General features: G+C 37.4%; 2 protein-coding genes across 5 annotated transcripts in view; one reads left to right on the top strand and one right to left on the bottom strand.

Annotated features, from left to right (window-relative positions):
• Nucleotides 1–9,796, top strand: part of SOX10 (SRY-box transcription factor 10) — a 25,128-nt gene extending 15,332 nt beyond the window's left edge. For both annotated transcript variants that reach the window (XM_039333526.1, XM_039333525.1), the window contains exons 3-4: nucleotides 6,565–6,830; nucleotides 7,349–9,796. In XM_039333526.1, coding sequence (XP_039189460.1) covers nucleotides 6,565–6,830; nucleotides 7,349–8,058 — 976 coding nt within the window. In that variant the 3' untranslated portion in view covers nucleotides 8,059–9,796. The remainder of the gene's footprint in view (nucleotides 1–6,564; nucleotides 6,831–7,348) is intronic.
• Nucleotides 7,049–22,032, bottom strand: POLR2F (RNA polymerase II, I and III subunit F). 3 transcript variants are annotated; one of them, XM_039333534.1, is made up of 5 exons: nucleotides 21,873–22,032; nucleotides 20,337–20,406; nucleotides 19,328–19,458; nucleotides 16,909–16,980; nucleotides 7,049–7,135 (listed from the first exon to the last, which is right to left on the bottom strand). In XM_039333534.1, exons 1-5 carry the CDS (start codon nucleotides 21,890–21,892, stop codon nucleotides 7,120–7,122), a joined length of 309 nt encoding a protein of 102 aa, XP_039189468.1. In that variant the 5' UTR covers nucleotides 21,893–22,032; the 3' UTR covers nucleotides 7,049–7,119. The 3 variants fall into 3 exon arrangements, with proteins under 3 accessions (XP_039189468.1, XP_039189467.1, XP_039189466.1); XM_039333533.1 differs by lacking the exon at nucleotides 7,049–7,135 and adding an exon at nucleotides 12,740–13,361; XM_039333532.1 differs by lacking the exon at nucleotides 7,049–7,135 and adding an exon at nucleotides 15,103–15,282.

Raw genomic sequence — 22,032 nt, 5'->3', positions numbered from 1 at the left:
TTGAAAAAAACCTCAGATCTTTGCCTGCTCATATCACTTTCTATTTATTATAGCTGGTTTGGTTAGGTGCACGGAGATGGGAAGATCACCATGAGTTTGATTGCAATTCATTGAAAGATGGTGAAAACAAAAATGCACAGGTTCAGCTCTGGGTACAAAGGCTGATACAAAAAGAATTGAAACTGATTTTGTAGCATGGATCTTCCTGTCAACTGTGTTTTCATAAAACAACATAATTAAGGGAGATCCTTTTAAATAAAAAGCACATCCTGCTATATAAGAGTCCCTCTGCGAGTGAGATAGACAGTTCTTAAATACAATAAATATATAATATAATGCAATCAGAAGAAGCAGCCCACTGAATCACTGATGAAGGCAGACACTGAACAAGAATGCCTATGAATCTCCAAGCAAGGACTGAAAACATTGGGTCTTCTTGCACAGACCCTATTTTCTGTTGACAAGTATTTAATACCAAGCAGGTTAAAAGGTTCTGAATGAATTTCCAATGACTTTTTTGTTTTATCCCATTTCCAGAATAATATTCAGCACTTTTTCAAAGTATGTTGATTGGCTTGCCCAGATTTCATCCTTCCAGAAAATAATTGTTAACTGAGTATTGTTGAGCTGGGGCTCTACTTAGCTTTTTAGACCCATTGAAGAACTCTGCTTAGAACAATTCAAGACAAAGGAGGTGGGTGGTTTTAATCTCTGAATACAATCCATAAAGAGCCATAAACAGAAACAGGAAAGCTGGTACTGAACTTCTGAAAGATCAGTGCATTTAATATCCTGGATTAAAATGATGAAGTAAAAGAATGAAATTTGGGGCATATAAACCATTCAGCACTTGTTGGTGTGATAGAAAGTCAGGATTGCAAGAGACTCTGATGTAGATCATAGAAAAGAAAAGCCAAGTCTTACATTTGCCCATTATTAACATTGTTATGGGCTGCTAATCATTCATCAGTATTTAGTATTCTTATTCATATAATAAACTAAGCCAGAAGATGTGTGATTGATTTTGTATTGTTAAAAATATGTTCTGTGATTACAATTTTAGTTTATAAACCATGGTTTCTAGTAATAATGTGCAAACCAGCCAGCAAGCCATTTAAAAAGCATAAGTTATGTGACGTGTGAACCTAGTCTCTGCTTATCTTTCTAATATTAAAGTCTGCTTCGATGTTAATTTCAATAATGTAAGAACCTTCAGAGCTTGCACAGACTCATAGAAACTCCAATCAATTTAGTATTTTGGTACTCCTTTCCAGAACTTAATCAAAATTCTTAACTGGAAATCTTGTACAGAGTGACAGACTTGCATGATAATTTACAACTGTGTCTAAATTAGCTGGAAATCACACAAGAAAAGAAACACCGGAGAATTGTTCTGTTTCTCATTTAATCTGAAAGAAACAGTATTTATGGAGAGAAACAGTAGAGTCAGTCCATGTTTTAACAAGGAATGCTGTGGAGTGATATTCAGAATATAGCACAGCAGTTCTTGAGATCTACGTTGGTGGGAATTTTCAGGAATCAGAACCCAGGCTGTAGAAACCTGATGTAAAAGCTATATATCTCTGAAAACTATAGTTATGCTAATAGGCTAGCTAAAAGAGTCTTTTGGGGGAATGTAGAGAAATATCTAAAAACAGGTGCTGTCATACTAATGAAACATATTCCCTAGTGCTTTTAGATGTGCCAATCCCTTCTTGGTCTAAAATTTTGCATTTTGAGAGACTCATTGTTATTGCCTGTTGTCATGGTCCCTCCTTCTCTTGAGAGCAATTTCACATCTTAACAGACACAATTTAAAAACTTTTAAGCTTGCCTGAAGGGCAAAGGCACAAAATCAACCGGTACTTCAAAATGGTAGCAGATGTAGCTGACCATGGCAAACCTGACAATGTAAGGCAGAGAAAAAGTAATAGTTCCAGGCATTAGGCATGACTACATGAATCCATATTTCCACAGGTCCTTTATTTCTTTAATTTGGAAATTAATTGCCCTATTTTTTTTTTAATAATCCAATTGGCGATTAATAGATTGTAAGCATGTTTGCAAGAAGATAGAAGGATATGGGGGGGGGGGAAATCCACCAGAAAAATAGGAATGCACTGTCATCATTATGACATTCTTCTTCTTCTTGTGCCATATCCGTTATCGCATGTTGGCGATCATGTTTTTATCAGCAGCCGCACAAAAAAGTGCTGCTGAGCCCAAAGTATTTCTCTGATTGTTATTATAATACTTGATTATAGAGTGGTTAGTTCACTAGTCATCTAAGTTTTAAAACATCTATGACTGATCAATTAAATGTAAATTAATTTGGCATTTGTCAAAAACCTCAAAAATCTGCCTTTTCTTTTCTTGCTTTTGCTCTCCTCCTGAAGATGAAATATTTTGAGGCAGAGATTGCTAGAAATCAGTGGAAACTGTCAGACATAATTTGTGTACCTATTATATAATTGTATTAAATATTTCATTTTGATAGTCAAATGTGGCAGAAAACTGGGCCATAAGTTTCAAGAGGAGAAAGGAGAGCAAAGGCAAGAAGAGAAAAGTTATATGACTTTTCTTTTACCTATATATAAATATAGGAAGTTAGGATTATCTTGAATCTTTTTATTTGATTCCCCATTGTTGTAAAACCCTATAAATAATAAACCAGTATGGTTTTGTAATTTCTATACCAATTAAAACTAAGATCCATTTGCTAGTAAGCAATGCCAACAAAACAAAGCTTGCAGTCCTAATAAAATAGAGTTTCACATGTTTCAAGCAGCTGCTTGATATTTACAACAAATACCAGAGCTCAAGCTTTTGTTCCAATGAAGCTCTGTCATTATACTCCATGTTTACATATTATCCATTAAACACTGCCAATCTCTGTGCCTGATTTATAGTGCCTTAGAATGAAAGCCTTGGATGTTGCAAAATTAAGTCCCAATTAAAGCAACTCAGTTAGTTGGTTTTAAAATACAAATCTGTAAAACCATTTTGAGGGGGTTTTTTTCCCCACTCTGCTGGAAGATTCTCAGCACTTCCAGACTTCAGGGAAATGGGTTCCCCTGAAGGGTTCCAAGCAGTGATGGGATTCAAATATGTGAACAACCGGTTCTCTGTATGGATGCCGCTTCCGGAAGTCCATGCTGGGCCTGGGCCACAAAGAATTAGCTACCGGTTCTGCCGAAGTGGTGCGAACTGGCTGAATCCCACCACTGGTTCCAAGGCTGCAAAAAGTGGAGTTTCTAGATGTACTGGCTATCCTTGACATACAGTTGCTTTCAGCGTGCTGATATGTGCCAAAATTTCATGAAGAACCATTTCATCACAAAAACAAAGCACTGAATTTATTCAAGATTCATGCAAAGACAGAGCATGTGAATAACAGAATAATATTAAATAATAATATGAATTGAAGCTCAGAATATTTGTGGTTTAATCTCTTTCTCTCTCTCTCTCTCTCTCTCTTAACTTATAGAACTGCCCATCTTAATCTCATGACCTTGGGCAGCGAACAGCAATTAAAAACATAAAGCAACAATAATAGCATACTAAAGATTGGCAGCCAAGGTAAAAACCATCATAACCATCAATGCAGGTATCCCATTGGCTCTCATTTTGATTCCATGCCTGGTAGCATATTCTTCAAAACCATCCAAAAGGTTAACAAGGTTATGGCTAATTTAATGATATTCCAAAGAGTGGGCATCACAACAAGCTTTCTTTCTGGATTCCACTAGATGACAGTTTCTAATAAATGGGATCCATATGCTGGGCCTATAGACATATCAGGAAGCAGTGGTCCCTCAAAAACTAACCCTATGCCATGAACGGGTTTATATTTACATAAACAAATAGAGTATTTATGTTCTTATTGATGAAAGCAAAATCCACTGATTGCTAAGTAAGAAATAGCCAAAGTAATTTTTCATAGGTTATTTGAGGAATAAAAAGATTCATTCTGTCTGTTCTTTATCTATCAAGCAGAGGTTTTCCCTCACTGGATAAGACAGAGAAAGGGAGAAAAGAGTTCATTTTTATTGAGAGATCCCCAAAATCTGAGATTTGTTTTGTTAAAATTTAACGCAAATAATAACATTCCTTGGGCACTGGGAAGACAATCTGTAATCTGAATATTATATATATAGTGTAGCAAGCCTTACATAGCCTTCATTCTGGGATGGGCTTTACAGTACCATTAAATAGTCATAGTGGTCAGTGGTTAGAATGCAGTACTGCAAGCTAACTCTGCCCACAGCCAGGAATTTGATCCTGACTGGCTCATGGTTGATTCAACCTTCCATTCTTCCAAGATTGGTAAATTGTTGGGGGCAATATGCTGACTTTGTAAACTGCTTAGAGAGGGCTATAAAGCACTAGGAGCAGTATATAAATGTAAATGCTATTGCTATTAAATAGTCAATTGACTGCCTCAGGTAGTAGATGCTGAAAGACGGAGAACAAAGTGATATGTTGAAGTGATACCTGCCTTATACTTCCCCTTCCTGTGATATACCTGCCCTATATTCCCCCTCCCCCCCCCTTGGAAACAATGATCATCTAAGCAGATAGACAAATGTTGAGATTTTGAAACTCCAGATAATAGGTTTTCTGTTCAGGACTCCAAAATTAAGGTGACCAACCATCCTCCTTTAGGGAGGACAGTCCTCCTTTTGCAAGTTCTGTCCTCCCTCGAAAAGTGTCCTCCTACATGTCCTCCTTTTTGATATTTGAAGACTAATCTGCAGGGCTTTTTTTTTTTCTTATAGAACACTTAGAACGGCGTTCCGGCACCTTTTTTTGATGTTTTTTTTTTTCAACTTTTGCATGAGCTGTGCTACTCGCACTATTGGTTTTCAAAAGCCAATAGGAATTGCTGCTGAGCGCGCCAAAACACCTGGCTGGCAAACTTTGCACATGCAAGTTGTCTGTATTATTGTTGCAATGAATAAAATGTTTCTTTTATTTACGATATTTTTTTCTTCAATTTATCTGTGTCTTCCTTTTCATTGTAAAAAAGTTGGTCACCTTACCAAAATACTACTTAACTTCACAACTCTGCCTGCTTGCAGCGACTTAGCAGGAAATATTGTCTCAAATGAGAACACAAGCCATTTAGGGATTATGTTAAGAGATTGAAAAATTCTTGATTAGATGAGGCAATGAAATAAGAGTCTGATTGGTCTCATGGTTAATGTTGGGCTCAAACTGGTCTGAACAGCAATCCCCATTAAGAGGCAAAGTCCACAATGTTTTAGGGAGGTAGTTTCTCTTCTTTACAAACACTTGCAATAACCCAGTGTAGATTTGGGCTGGATAGCAGAAGTTTATCTTTCTTTCCCCCTTGTTTATCAAAAGTAAAACATTCTCCTGCATCTGTATGGAATTTTTAAGGGGATAGGATGCTCTTCATTGTTATAAATGACATTTTAGAACAACACAATACTTCATTTACATAGTATCTGTGAGAATTTTTTGAAGATGGCATCTGGAGATCCAAATATTATCTACTTAACGTATAATGGTCCCAATCTGAAAAATAAAGCTGCCATAGCAAATGCATGTTAAAGATTCAACATGCGATGTACTTTGACCCATGGAAAAAAACACCAGAGTGTACCAATCTCTTACAGTTTCACTTAATCCTAGGAGTTTGTTCTGTGAATAAATTGAAAAAGATTGTATATAAATGGAAATCGATCTTATTGCAGAAAGACTATAATTTTTATAAGTGAATGATGTAAAATTTTTCCCACTTATACAATCTTTGAGGAACATCTTTCTGTTCCATTTCAATGAAACTGATTACAAACATTTAACCAATTCTCCTAAATAAAAATTTCACACATTACAAGGCTTGGTAGGTCAGTAGAAAAACATGTACCAGATGTGCTTTTCGTGCCTTCAGGTCAGTCCTGATTCCTGGCAATTGTCTGGGCAAGTCCCTGCAGTTTTCTTGACAAGATTTTCGGAAGTGGTTTGCCGTTGCCTGCTTCTTATGGCTGAGAGAGAGGAGAGGAGGAGCTGCCCAAAGTAACCTAGTTGGCTTTATGCCCAAAAAGAGGATTAGAACTCTTGGTTTCTAGCCCAGAGCTTGTAGCCACTACACCAGACTGGTTCTCGGCTGAATAAAATACATAACTGTTTACATTTGCTCATGCCAGTGAATTTTACATAAAAGCATGATTATGGCAAAAAAAAACCCTTGCTGATGTGTTAAATTGAAATCTGTTCATGATATAAAACTAGCTGAGTGTAGAATTCTTGCTGAGTTTAAAAGAAAATGGCCGCTGGTGTTTCTAGTAGCATCATCGATTGTCTTAAAGTTCTCACTATTCCATTGCAAAATTTCTGGTCAATCTCCTTCCAGAGTCATGGTAGAGCAGCTTTCAACATCTCTCCTTTGCTGATCTTCTTTTCCATCTGTAATGCTGTGTCTGATAATCATTAATGGTTTGTATTATCAATTGATATGATCCTGATTATTTAGAATTCCCCTTTTAAAATTGGTTGCTTACATTTTGTCCTGTTCTCTTATCTCTCCATCTTTTTAAGATTATTGAATGAAAGTGACAAACGGCCTTTCATTGAAGAAGCAGAGCGGCTACGGATGCAGCACAAGAAGGACCATCCTGATTATAAATACCAACCACGGCGTCGGAAAAACGGCAAGGCTGCCCAGGGAGAAAATGATGGCCAGGCTGATGGGGAAGCTGGTGGAGCTGCAGCTATTCAAGCCCACTATAAGAATGCCCATTTGGACCATAGGCATCCTGGAGAAGGATCTCCCTTGTCTGATGGGCACCCTGAACATCCTTCAGGTTAGTTTATAAATTTAGCCAGCAGTCAGATCCATAGCAATCTGAATTCCAGTTGCATAGTAAATCAGCAACTGTTTAAATGTAGAGCAGAATCATGAAAACCACCATTTATTTTTCTGACAAAGCTGAACATTTAACTGAATTGGTATAGATGAGTATCATAACAAGAGTATCACAATTGCCACAGCCCATGGAATGTGTTACATCTTGCAATTTTACGGATTACCAGCTTATTTTATTTTATTTTATTATTTTTTGCCTTTTCACTGGAATCTCTTGTGAAGCCAGCTCAAGTCAGGCAGTGCCTAAATGAAATAAAACAAACAAATAAAAACTAAGTAGTCTGTGTAATGAAGGTAAAAAATTTACCTAAGATACTGGTTTGTTAGGGTTCATGTTCATAGAGGCAAAATCTGGTAACCTGGAAAGGATCCAATTCAAACATAAAGTCAGATTTGTATAAAGTAAAAAGTTTACACACTATCTCTCTTCCTTCTTTTGTGATATCAACCTTACAGGTCAGAGCCATGGACCTCCCACTCCACCAACTACACCGAAGACGGAGCTCCAGACGGGTAAGGCTGACTCCAAACGGGATGGGCGTTCCCTTGGGGAAGGAGGAAAGCCTCACATCGACTTTGGCAATGTGGATATCGGGGAGATCAGCCACGAAGTGATGTCCAATATGGAGCCCTTTGATGTCAACGAGTTTGATCAATATCTTCCACCAAATGGACACGCTGCTCACCCAGGCCATGTGGGGGGTTATGCCACAGCTGCTGGTTATGGCCTTGGTAGTGCCCTGGCTGCAGCCAGTGGACACTCTGCCTGGATCTCCAAGCAGCATGGAGTCTCTTTGTCTGCTGCCACATCCTCAGTGGTAGATTCGAAGACACAAGTAAAAACAGAGGGCTCTACTCCAGGGGGTCATTATACTGACCAACCCTCCACTTCCCAGTTAGCTTACACATCACTCGGTCTGCCCCATTATGGCTCAGCTTTTCCCTCTATATCCAGGCCCCAGTTTGATTATCCTGATCACCAACCTTCAGGACCCTATTACAGCCACTCTAGTCAGGCTTCTGGTCTCTATTCAGCCTTCTCATATATGGGGCCCTCTCAGCGTCCTCTGTACACTGCCATCTCTGACCCAGCCCCTTCAGTGCCACAGTCCCACAGTCCCACACACTGGGAACAGCCTGTGTATACAACCCTCTCAAGACCCTAGGGAATGGGGAGCAGTGATCAAAGCAGCAGCGGAAAGGCTCCAAAGAATCAGCCCCAGAAGATGAGCCTCCAAGTTCCAAGGTCTTTTGGTGTCATCCATTCGCCAGAATCCACAGAATATCCGGGGATGTCTATCATGACCACAGTTATCGATGGCTCACCTGGCTGGAGGAAGGTTCCCAACCACCCCCCCTACTCCCAGTCCCTGAGTGGCTTTCAAGATCCCATAGGCCTTCTAAAGGAGGGTGATTCTAGGCATGGAGCAACAAGTCATGGTTGGTTTTTGTAAGGCAGATTGAGAGTTTAAAGTAATTACAAGAAGAATAAAATTGAGAGATAATTCCTCCCTTCTCTTCCCCCATCCTCAACTGTCCAAACTATCAGTCTGATATTTTAAGAAAGAAACCAATAACCATAACTTTGCCACGATCTATGGGTAAATTATGGCTAGAGCTGGGCACGCTGTGGTGGATATGTTACAGAAGAAATCCAGTAACGCAGCTGTTGTGGACAGAGCTCTAGGACGTTTGTGCTTCAGAGTTGCACATGCATGAAATTTAGTTCTCCATTGGAAGATCACCCTGTGCTTGCTTTTCCTGTTGTACTTGGCATCTCTGTTTCCGCCTATCTATTCCATCACCTCTCTGCTGTCTGGCTCTCTTAAGACTTAACTACACAGTACATTGGACTCAGGAACTGTATTACATGATCTGTCCAACTTTGCATGTAAGTTCATTCATGTGTGCACACCTGCTGGTCCCTGGACCATAAATGGCAAAGTAGACTGAATTTTCCTTCTTGGTAATGAACATTTTGTATTCCTAATCTGTTCCCACTTCTTCATGGTTGCCTTCTAACTCTCCCAGCTACCCTTCTAATAGTCAAAAAGATATCCTGCCAAAGCCAATGTTTTTTCTTCTGGCATGCTTATGAATGGGTTTTCCGTGTATGAGTGTGTATATTGTGGATGTAGGGAAATTGAGGAAAGAGAGCAAGTCAGTATGGTTTTTCCTACATGCTTCATTAGAGATCAAAATTGCCATAGCATTAACTAATGTAATCTTATCGTTTCATGAAACACCTCAAGATGCTTGGGTGCCTGAGACAGATTGTTCAAATGGTACCCAGAAATGGTAAAAAGATAGTAAAAATATTAGCTGATCATTTGGTACCTTTCAATCATTCATCAAAATCTGCTATGAACTGAGGAGTGTGTTACCATGCCTGTTGGCTGAAATGTAAAAGCATGAAAACGTCAATGCCCTAGAAACAACAGATGCTATGCAAGTCCATGAGAAAAGGCCATTACTGGCTGTAGCAGTGTTTCTCAATCTTGGCAACTTGAAGATGCATGGACTTTAATTCCCAGAATTCTCCAGCCAACATCTTCAAGTTGCCATGGTTGAGAAACAGTGGGCTATATAGTATTGTATGTTACGGTTACATTTTGTTCTTCCCAACATCTTTAGACTGAGACAGCTGAGGCTTGCCTGCCCTGCATTATGAACTTATATATGCTTACTTCCATGTTCAGCTATGGATAATTATATTTTCTCTATGGTATTTGAAAAGGAACACGTAGTATGGCTGTATTCTTTATAATCTATTAACTGCTATGCACCCTTATTTATGCAAGTAGCACATCTTTTCCTGTCCCCAATGCTACAAACTTAAGTTGTCCTAGCATCATTAACTTTGCATCAAATGTATGGAGTAATAAACTTAAAATGTTTTAGCTATGTATGTCAATGTGTGTTTCCTATTTTGGTCTATGCTCTGCCTCATACCCCTCCAAAATTGGCTAAGAGAGAGAAAAAATCCTAGTATGCTACACATCACCTTATTAGCCATAGATTTCTCCCTGTGCATTGTTAACAGATCAACCTGTCTTTTCACACCTAATCAGAACTACAATTCCCACTTTTTTCACCCAGCAATGGACCAGATGAGAATCGTTGGTCTTTCCAGTTAAACATTCCAAGCACCCTTTTTATTGTACTTTTCCAGTTCCATGGTTGTCTGTTAAAGCCAATTGGGATATTCACACGCACCTAGTCATCTTTTCTAGCTCTTTTATTACATTTGCTATTCTAAAGTCAGCTGCCTTTGAATATGAGGTAACATCTTTAATTTCCAAGGATAACTATAATTGATTTTACAGAACTGTATCTAATCCTTCTGTGGCATACATTCTATAAATCAACTGCATCACATTAATGAGGGATCCTTTTCGTGATGCAGCCAAACAGGTTGACTGTATAATTTTAAATTCTAAATATATTTTTTAACTGAGATTAGAATTAAACCATTCTAATTCAATTTATCCAGCCAGTTTACCATCCCACTTGATTTGCAGCCCTTTACTTGAGAGAAAAAGTGGGCCTTCTTCGTCAAGCAGCTGTCAAATCACTTTAGCTATTTCTTTCATCTCCATTATTGCCATTTCTATTTTGGGAATTTCGCAAATTGACTTTCAAGCTTCCCCTCTATCCCTGAAACCAACTGATCCTTCCTGATTTCTCAGGTAGGTACTTAACAATTAGGAGGAGCAAATTCCCACTTTCATCTGCTCCCCCAACTTTGTTTCATTCCACAAGATTTCTAAGATTAGGAATAGATAATACATTTTTCAAAGGGTTGCAAAGTAAAAGAAAAGTGTATATATATATATATATATATATATATATATATATATATATATATATATATATATATATATATATATATATATCTCCAAGATAATATTTACAATTCAGAAATTGCCATATTTTGCATACCAGAGTACCTTTTGACTTATTCTGTGTGGGGGCACATGAAAAAATGCAATGGTGGGCGGGTTGTGCATTTGGCCTGACATTATCTCCTTTGACTCTGATGGAAATCTTTGGCTCTAGGCTTCTGTTTAAATGTCTGGCCAAATGCTTTAAATTCCCAACAATTGGCAACTTGTGCCATGTTTACCATGGCACTAGGAGTTATTTAACCAGATGATTCAGTGATCCCTAAGCAATCTGAGTTGAACTTTCCTAGGTAAAGGACAGTAACAAGAGGAGATTAATAGGAAAGTGATAACATCGATACAAATATATATCTTCAGCTGACCAATGAATTAATTTAAGATATACTTCATTTTAGATCAGAACACCCATAGCTTCTTTCTTCACCCCTCTTACTGCAAATCCTAAAGACTAGAAGCATAGAATTAGAATTGGAAGAGGGTGTGTGGGCCCTCTAAGTCCAACCTCCTGTGAAGGAATCCAAATTAAAGCATCCTAGTCATATGGTTTCCAGTCCTAATTTGAATATATTGTGAAAAGCAGTCCACCATTCTAGATAGCATGTTTCATTGTTGATAGAGAAGGCATCTGTCTTCCTATATTTTAAACTCATTACTCTGTGTCCCAGATTCTGGACATCTATATGGACATTTCGATATCCAATAAAAGAGATTTGATTCACAGAAAAGGGTGAAGCTTCCTTTGCAAAGTTTTATTCTTGCAAATCCTTTTGATGGTAGATAATTATTTAAGCATAAAAGCATGTTTAAATAATTATCTAAATTATAAAGAATGATACTTGGTTCTCCTGCTTGAGCAGGGGGCTAGACTAGAAGACCTCCAAGGTCCCTTCCAGCTCTATTCTATTCTATACCCATGCTGGCTGGGAGAATTCTGGGATAGAACTCCATACATCTTAAAGTGGGTGAGGATGAGAAACTCAGGTATACAGAAAAGGCAAAAACAGAGTAAAAAAAAGCTACTAATGTAATATAGTGAAATAATGAAACAACAGTAAAAAAAAATATCAAAGCAAGAATGTTTGACTCCATTTTAAAGTATTGAAACATCTGTGCAAATAGTAAGTTTATACACGAAGGAGAAATACCAGCATTTGCACAAGTTGAAAATCATGGAGGGAATAGTTCAAAAAGAGGGTACCACCACTCAAAAGGCCCTGTCTCATTCTATAAATTTCCCTTTGGGAAAAATAAAAAATCTACCAGAGTTCTGGGTTTTGATGCAATGCTGCAATTTAAAACAGTTGCCTTTGGGATATTCAAGCAAAGGCAAAGATGTGTGGCCTTCTATGTCCTCCCCAATGTAGCTGTGCCAATTTCCAAAATTGGTCAACTGGCATAGCCTTTTTTGAAAATTCCAAACTGGAGTTCACACAACCGGAGGATACCCTATTTGGAGGAAGCTCATTGAAAATAAGGAAAAAGCTAATGGGAAAACTCTTTGGCAAAGTTGGGATGGACAGCCGAAAGAACTTTTGTAATAGCTCTAGGGAAGTACAGTTAAGACTGGAAATACATGATCTATTGCCAATAGGGAGATTGTCACAGCTAAAGGAACCACACACAAGGGACAAAAGGGATTGTTCCAGATTACTTCAAGAGCTCTCTATGTGCATCCTCAGAAGGAAAGCTGATTAAGAAGAGGTGATGTGCTTTCTTAGCCAATAAATTGCAGGAGTTAATGCCAAAGTGCCATGTTTCTGTCTTAAGAAAGTAGGATCCAGCATTTGCCAGCTTACAGGCTAGGCACAAAGGGACTGCACATTCCCCTACCAGTCTGGTGGGAGCTGGCCTAGAGCCTTTGCTACCCTTTTAATTGTATCTGATTTAGATGCAAGGGTTGGGGAAGGGGGATGAGGAAGGGAGAGTATTAAAACAAAGAAGCTTTTTTTTTTTTTTTTTTTTTTTTTAAAAAGAGGACCAGGGGAACAACACCTGCGCTCCATTGTGGATGCCAAAATGATCACACAAAGAAACATTTCATTACTGAAATTTCATCACACAAACGTGATTAAACGCCAGAGGGAGTGGGGAGGCCAAGGAGATTTGTAAGTTATAACTCTGCAGATTAACCTATTATTGGCATAGTTGCTGTCAGCAAACACGACAGATTCCTTGTGGTTTCAGTGCCTTTGTTGGTTGACAGTTGTTGTATTCTGTTAACTTCCATTTCACATTATTTCTGAAACTACTCCTTTTTTTAAAAAAAATCATTTATATTTCCAAATATAAATTTCATTTGCATATATCAGTGTTAACGTATATATAAAATGGCAACGGGGGGAGGGGGGGACAAGAATAGGTAAGCTGAAGTCCTAGGACTGTCTGCAGCCTTTGCCCTAATTCCACAAGCTCACTGGAAAAATCAGCTCAGATCTGGGATAAGTCTAAAGTAGAATTATAAAAGAATTTTGCCACAGTTTACATTGGGAGCAAATCTGGATATTCCAGCAGGAATGTTTCTTCAGAGTCTAGTTAGCATTAGTTTTTCTCCCAAAACTCCACATCTGAAACAAAGATACAGGAATGTTGCATACAAAAAGCAGTAGTTATATTTTTAAAAAGAACTTGCATTAAAATAAATTACACTTTAAGAAATTATGCATCAAGAGCCAAAAGCAAGGTATCGTATATGCCGGCGTATTAGGTGACCCGGCATATAAGACGACCCCCGTCTTTATCGCCGAGCTGCATTCCTAGAACGTCGTCTTATACGCCGGAAACTACCAGTATTTCCGGCATATAAGACGACTCGATGTATAAGACGATCCCCGTCTTTGGCGCTGAGTTTAGCGCTTCCGGAAGTCGTCTTATACGCAGGCATATATGGTAATTTGCATCTTAAGCAAACCATTATCGACATGCATTAATAACTTATAGCAGTGGTCCCCAACCTTTCCGGCTGTGGACCAGCAACAGCTGCAACGAGGAGGGGATGTTTTCGCACGCACCCCAGCCGCTTATACAAAATGGAGCTTCGTGTGCTTGCCCGCTACTTGCACCGCTCAGTTTCCATCAGGCCACGGACTGGGAATTGGGGACCCCTGACTTATAGGAATGATGTTTACAAAGCCTTTGTAGAGTATATTAAAAAATCTTTACTGATTTCTTTTTTAAAAAACAATGGTAACAATACATTTATTTTATAAAGATTAAAAAAAAAGTTCATTGCATAAAGCAAAGTGTTCTTGAGAAGCATAAAAAATTTTCATTGCAAAAGTACTTTTAAAATATTCTTTTACCATTTGAGTGACACAATGGATTTGGAGGTTTATTTTGCAATAGAGTTTGCTTATTTATGTAAATTTAAAACTTATTTTCCTGACATTTTAGGAATTGTGTAATTCTTCATAATATGAACGTGCACTTACAGTAAGGCTATGCCAGATAGAGTGGGAAAGAAATGTACTGATACATAGGTACCATAAAGCATAGATTACAGATGTCAAGCTGACTCTCTCTAGATAGCTCATCAAGGCAACTATGCTTTTTGCTGTAAAACAGCCCACTGTAAGGGGATCCTGTTGATTGATAAGAAGTCAGGGCAGGAAAAGGAACAATGGAAGATTTGATGAGAGTTGCTCTGTGATACTCCTGAGAAGCCCAGAGAGCCAGCCTTGATCAGAGGGGAAATTTGGGGTTTCCAAGGCAACTTGTTCCCGGGCACAAAGGCATGTCTGTTTGGTAGCAAGCAATAGAAATGCCTCCTCTGCTACAGACCCCTGGAAAAAAGCGTAGGTTGAAGGCAAAGGGGTCTTTCAGTTGTCTTAAAGGACATCTGGAAGTTTGGCAGCTGCAGGATCACTTTAAAATCATTTGCGTATAACATGATGATTAGATAGAACACTGAGGAAGCTTCTCCTGTGCCACCTTTGCATTTATAGCATTTGAAAGGTAGCAGCTACCTCGCTTGGCTCTGCAAAAACAACAGAACTAAACCTATTGGGTCTTCAAGATAATGGAAGACTGAACTGTAAAGAAGAAAGAAAGAAAGAAAGAAAGAAAGAAAGAAAGAAAGAAAGAAAGAAAGAAAGAAAGAAAGAAAGAAAGAAAGAAAGAAAGAAAGAAAGAAAGAAAGAAAGAAAGAGGAAGGGAGGGAGGGAGGGAGGGAGGGAGGGAGGAAGGAAGGAAGGAAGGAAGGAAGGAAGGAAGGAAGGAAGGAAGGAAGGAAGGAAGGAAGGAAGGAAGGAAGACCACTGGTTTTCTTTAGCATTATTTTGGGTAAAAGGGAAACATCGAAGACATTTATAGGGGGATTTTGGTATTTATTTACACAATATATAATATATATCCATATGTGCATTCTATAAAAGTTCGAGTTGGAGCACAGAAGACATTTAATCTGTGATAATTAGTTCATCTACACCCCAGTCTTCATAACTTCCATCTGGCAGGTACCTACGGATAATTATAGGAATCTTCCGAGCTCTGGAGGACAGAAAGAGACATTCATAGCCAAGGACACTAAATCGTTGGTATTCAGTAGAACTCCAATAGTGTAATAAAACATTTGAAAGCCTTCAAAACCAAATCTAAAAATTCACCCACAGAAAATCATTGACTGTTCCTTCCTACTTCTTGAAATTAAGCAGGAAATAATCTGAATGTAGGACTTCTGAATCTTAATTTTCCATGGAACTTTCCTAAGAGACAGGGGTACAACTGCACTGTGGAAAGACCACATTGGGATCACACAAATGACCTTTCTAATACGCATTGTTTAATCGTATATAAAGTGTTCATATAGTGTAATGCCATAAACCAAAAAAAAAAAAAAATGCTCTGAGTGGAATACATAAACTATTAAAAACCTTTGGCAAACTGAATAACATGGAACCTAAAGGGAAGAAATTTAAATCCAGTTTAATAGAAATAAGACTTTTTAAGTCAACAATGTAATTAGTGAGCTTGGAATTTTTCCAGGACGTCAGGTTTATAATTGCAATACGTGAAAAGTTAAAAAATAAAAATATTTTTAAAAAGTTATAGGAGTTCAACAGGATGGTCCTGAAACCATAACCAGAATAGAATTTTTCAAGGAAATTCTCACATTATGATTTTGTATTGGGGTTATACTAGTCAGAGCTTCGCATAGCTCAAGTAAATATTAAAGCAAGTTTAGTTACATTAATGTTTGGGCTTACAAACACCTTTCCATTAAATAATGTACAAATCTTGCATTATGTGCACAATGGGAGCCAAATATGAAGAAAGAAAAAAGTAGCTTTCTTTCTATAATGGGAACTCATGAATCTCAAGTGCTTATAACAGAACAGTTTACTGTCATTTTTTTTTAGTTTCTACATAACATCTGACATTATAGTTCTCTAGCCAATGACACTTATAAAAAAAGAGAAATTATTATCTATTTAAACTCTGAATTTCAAAATAACAGTCTGAAACATTTCAGTGTTGAGAAAAGGGAAATCATCTATTGTGATTATACTTCTATGGAAAATAACAGAGATGGCAGGAATCAAATCATTAACTATTTTAAAGCTTTTAATTAACGCACCTGGGAAAATTATGGTACTGAAAATGTGACAAAAAATAATTATAAAAATACTATTTTATAACTAGTATTTTATTCCTATGCAAAACAATAGTATTATTACCTCTACTTAGAAAAGTAAAGGCACTTACAAAATGGAATACTGTATATAACACTCTGTTAGTCTCTTATTGGACAACAGAAATTGTATTCAGATGTTGTACATGTGCATAAAATTAACTAGCTCTCTCTTCCCAATAATTGCCTTTTTGTCACTTACAAATTGTAGGACAAACATCTGTAGCAGTAAATATCTACTGTTTATAGACATTCATCAATGTCCTAAAAATCATGGTTTTAAACTGTATGTAGAACCATACATGTAAGTAAGATTCCAGAGTGCAGAAAATTATCTTGATCTGATGGACAACTGGAAGAACAGGAAGAGTGAAACTAGCATGTTCACCCTACAGCCTGTCCTGTCTTAAAGTAGAATGTCCAAATCTAATTAGAGAGGGAACCGTTTACGCACACCTGCACATGGATAAAACTTCTCAACTTACTTCAGTTCTTTCATTGCAATCAGCAAGGGATCTCTTTCTCCTTCAAGCTCTACCATTACTGGAGCACACATCCTGAGAGGAAAAAAGATTTAAAAACTTTTACTGCAACTGGAGTAAACCGTGGATATTAAAAGTTATCAAGTTAGATGAGAATAAGATATACCATTTGGTTTCCTGTCAAACTTGTAAGTAGCCTGGAGTTTTTATTCTTGAAAACCTATGCTGCTGTCTCACATTTTAAATATTTTCATTTTGGAGTTGGGGGGGAGGTGTTGTACCTTTGAGTCAAGTCTTGACTTCTAGCAACCCTGGAGAGTCCCTGCAGTTTTCTTGGCAAGGGTTTTCAGAAGTAATTTACCACTGTCTGCTTCCTAGGGCTGAGAGAAAGTGGCTGACCCAAGGTTATCTGACTGGGCATAAAATGGAATATAATACAAAAATAAAAGTAGGAGAGGCTAAATTCTCACACATGGACATTATTGTTATATACCTCTAACAAACAAATCTCCATTGGCTTATCAAAGCAACTGTCTACCATGCGACTGAAATGAAGAAGAAAAATAACCAGCTACTAGTCCTCACTAATCACAGTTGGGACCAGTAACTCCATCACTAAGTGACATAGTTGTAAAGTAAAACTTCATGTGACCATAAGAGTTATGACATCAGTTCTGGCTATAATCATTAAACAAATCATCCATGGCCATTAAGTGAGATGTTACATGACTGCAGCTTGCAACTTACTGCCAGTTTCTCTGGTTTTATTGGAAGCCAGCTGCGAAGGGAGCAAATAACAATCACGTGACCAGAAGTTGATGACCATCATAAATGCAAACTGGTTGCCAAGCACCCAAACTGCAATCACATGACTACAGGGACCCTGTGATGTAAGTTTAAGAACTGGTCATAAACCTAATTTGTCAGGGCCATCATAATTTTGAATGGTCACTGAATGTGCAGTTGATAAACAAGGGCAACCTGTAAAGTTTTGCCTTGTTAAACCTCTCGTAAGATACTTCAAAGAAGCTCAAGAGCACTACATTCCTTCCTGGAGCAATACTGGGAACATATTGGATAATGAAACATCTATCTGCTTTTAGAGGCCAATTCTTCTAAATATTTAGTTTTCCACAAAAAAGGAAAATTTTCCTGTTTAGCACCTTCAGAATGGTGAAAAGATTTAATCTGAAAAATACTGTGTAACCCCAAAAATACAATCTTATTCATGGATCTGTTTTCAGTTGCTCATCCCAAAGTTCATCTGTACCACTCTTACTGCCCAATTCTTGATTGCAGGATAGGAATATTCTGCTAGCAGCCTTCCCCTCCCATTATTCATATATGTCCCTGTATGAACTCTGAAAGCCATGTACATAGTAACATTTAAAATAAATGGCCTATTTTTAATGAAACCTCACTAATAATTTAAATACATGCTCTGCCAAAGAGCCTTTCTGAAATATAGCCTCAGCTGCTGGAAGTTGTTATAAGCTCAGATTTTGCCTAAACCTATAGCAAAATAGTTCTCTGATAGAGCAACTGGTATCAACGACTAATTTAATAAAGGGAAAATGTTTATTTTTAAAAAAGAGACTTTACTCTTCTCTAATCCAAAGTATATATCCATTGCATCCTCACTTGCAGATGCATGCAAGAATGTGTACTTCAAATCATATCAAGGTATGCAAAGTCACTGAAATCCTCTGAGGTTTGCCTATGGTTGTTTCAACTTTGCCTTTAAGCAACTTGAGGATGAGCTTACTTTGCTACTGGGTCTCTGAAAGCCACTTCCTGTTCAATTATTGAAACTGATATTTTTGCTTTAAAGACATCTTTCTGAAAAGATTTGTATTCATAATTTTAATTTTCTACTTTAATAACTTTTAAAATGTTTTTATGATATACTGAAATAATTAAGCTAGTTCCACACTTCCAGTTTAACCCAGTAAGAGGACAGGGCGCTCACTGTTTCATGAAGATAGAAATGTATGATGCCATCTTAGTGTCATCTTTACCCTGCTGGTAAGGTAACTGACATCAGTATTTTTTTTGCTGAATCATGGTGCAAGCAGGGAAATCCTGTCTAACTGTGCTGCTTCATTCCATTTTACAGAAATATTTCCATTACAATTCGCTGATGTGTGTCACTAGTCCTCAAACATATGCCCAATGAAGGGAAAGCAATAATTGCCTTTTTTCTAGGATGGGTGGGAAGGAAAAGAAGCACAGGAATTGACCAATCGGGGGCTGTCTTGAGATCTAGATAGAATACCAAGCCATAACTATGACAAAGTAGAAGAAAGGGTAGAAATCTACAAAGAAATTTCATTATGCATTGGAGGCAAACAGCTGAAATCTGGAAAAGCCTTCAGACAATCATTAGTATAAAAGGTGAGTAAGTAAATAAATATATATTTACGCTATCTGGAGGGCACGGGTACCAAGAACTCTGGCCCGTTCATATTTGGTCATGTAAGGAGTAGTGATCCGCTTCTGATTTGCCTGTTGTCGCTCTCCAGATGGCAAGATTTCCACATTTTCCTGACCCTCCTATGGAATAATGCAAAGCAAATGTAAACACACAGAGATGTATGCCTTGTCATCTGAGCAGTCATCAAATTGAAACCAATGGAGAATATGAATGGAAAATGTTAAATAAGGTTCTACAACAAGAATGCTATTAGGTAAAAGGTCTAATACATGATGGTAAGTTTTTTCTTTGAAAACAGGCATTAACTATGAATTCATATATTTTCTAACCCATTTTCTAAAGTTCACATTTTATACCACTTAAACATTGGGACTTTACAGATCTAAGTTACCACTATAAATTTGTATTCTATTCCCATTGTCCTTAGTTTCTAGTCAAAGAAACAAATTATATGCCTTGGGTAAAAAAAAAAAAAAAAAACATAGAACAGACTTTGAGAGAGATAAGAGGGATACAAATGACCAAAACTTTCAAGATTCTATTATTCTGCCTTACTATGATAAAGAGTATTCCTGGAATCCCTGCCAGTTTCTGGCCTACTTCAAAGGACTGACATAATTTTTGAAAACATGTCCAAGTTTCTTTCTATCCCATCTTATACCAAACAAAATCATGGTAAGGTTATTTTGAGTTTGTTTTTCATACTTTCCTCTAAGGACTGTATAACCTTTTCTCAAAGTCCCTCTTTAACAGTTTGCTCCTTCTTTCTCCTTTAAGTAGTCCTTTCATAAATTCCCTCAAATCACTTCTATATTCATTTATACCCTAATAACATACATAAATGTAATCTTCCAAAAGTATTCATTTTGCTGATTAAGAATGACAGAAGTCTAATACATCTAGAAGCTATTTCACTCATAAAATGTATATCTTCCTATTTCAAATCATTCACCAGATTGAAGGCTGTTTTAGAATATCACAAACTGAAGTCACTTACCTCCTCAACATTTTCTAGATCATCAAGTCCTTCATCTTCTTCCACATCATCAAAATCATCTCCATCGAAACTAACAGGAGAAATGTATTAATAACTTATGGATAATTCTCTAGTAAAACCCTTCATCCCTAAAGTATTCACCATAAGTACTACAAGCTAAATGTCACAGCTGATGTCAATTAGCTATAGTAGTAGTAGTAGCAATAATAATAATAATAATAATAATAATAATAATAATAAAGTTGGAAGGGACCTTGGAAGTCATCTAGTCCAACCCCCTGCTCAGGCAGGAAACCCTATACCATATCTTGACCTTATAGCTATCTTGACCAAAACAATGCAAGACTGGACTTGATTTATATGTGGAAGGAAAATCACTAGGTTTATAAATCAGGCTGTGAATGGATCACAGAGAAGTCAAAAAGGGAACAATTCTGTCTTTAGGCTGGAGAAAACGAGCTTCTTTCAAATTCTGTGGCACAAGCCAGAAAAAAGAAACATTCATGATCTTTTAAAAGTCATTAAATCAACAGGCATGAACTTGGAAACTACAGCAATTCTGTTCCCTGAATGTACTCTGTAATGGTGATAAGCAACAGCTAGTTATTAGGCTTTCCAAATTTGTAACTTCAGAGACCACTATAACCTACTGATTCCTTCTTAAGTTCTAAGGAATTTAGAGCCAAATAATACATGAATAAATGACCTATGTGCATGGCTGTTGTTATTTAACATAGATCTAGAGAATGCATTCTATTCTCAAATTCCTTCCAACAGCTCAGGATGAAGTTTGAGCAAAAGTATAAAGTTAATTAAAATATACATATTAACACATTTAGAAGTCTGATTTGACTAGGTGTATCCCAATTCCTCATTGACAGGTGATAAAGAAGACAAAATTATAAAACAAAGGATTCTTATTTTAACTGTATTTCAACTGCCACATCTAAATGTTGGTCATTTAGCTTCTCAGAATAAAGCATGCTAAATGGAGCTTTAGTCAGATCCAAATTTATATATATTTATATACAGAGACTGTAATTACTCTCCAGTTTCAGTGATGAACAGAGAAAGAATATGCCTTGCCAGTTAAAAATATTTTTGGAAAAATCAGTGTGTAGTACAATTATTTAAGTAAGGCTACTACTTGGATTCAAATTTCTCCATAACCATGGGCCCAGCTCATTATTATGTAATTACTCCAAAATCCGTGCATGGGTAGCTATCACTTTGGGACTGGTTTAACAGTGAAAGTGGGATATACATTTTAATAATAAAAACAGTGTTAATATTAATCATAGCAATATAGGGGAAAACAATAGCTGAAAATTAACATTCTTCTTTAAATCACGAACTGAAGTTGAATCCAGGGCAGCATCTCACAGCTCGGTTTAAAGCAGTTCCAGGAGGCTGTTTTCCCAACTGCAGGTGGACTGGCTAAGCAACCCCTTCCTTCCACCCTGGATCGGCTTTGGAAAATGAGAACTAGCCCAACACCCCGGAGGTTAAAGATTGATTTCTTATTCACGCGCTTACTTATCCTCGTTGTCCGACATGTTGAGGCCTTCCCTCGTTCAGAACAGACTCTCCCGATCACAATTCCCACCACAAACCAAGCGACCTCACGGGAGACGTGAAGAACCCGGGAATATCCTCACCGGCGAGCACGGGAAAGAAAACAAACCCACACACTTCC

The sequence above is a fragment of the Crotalus tigris genome, unplaced genomic scaffold (genome assembly GCF_016545835.1).
Source record: "Crotalus tigris isolate CLP2741 ecotype Arizona unplaced genomic scaffold, ASM1654583v1 scf7180000024506.7606697, whole genome shotgun sequence".
Lineage (NCBI taxonomy): Eukaryota > Metazoa > Chordata > Lepidosauria > Squamata > Viperidae > Crotalus > Crotalus tigris.
The sequence above is the reverse complement of the archived record's forward strand: the minus strand, read 5'-3'. Positions and strand labels throughout refer to the sequence as shown.

What these genes read in the sequence shown, in the direction of transcription:
- POLR2F (XM_039333532.1), bottom strand. Translation starts at nt 21,892, where the DNA reads ATGTCGGACAACGAGGATAA. An exon ending in ATCTAGAAAATGTTGAGGAG is followed by an intron (nt 19,459 to 20,336) that starts GTAAGTGACTTC and finishes ATTATTCCATAG; the next exon opens with GAGGGTCAGGAAAATGTGGA. An exon ending in ATTGCAATGAAAGAACTGAA is followed by an intron (nt 15,283 to 16,908) that starts GTAAGTTGAGAA and finishes TCTGTCCTCCAG; the next exon opens with AGCTCGGAAGATTCCTATAA.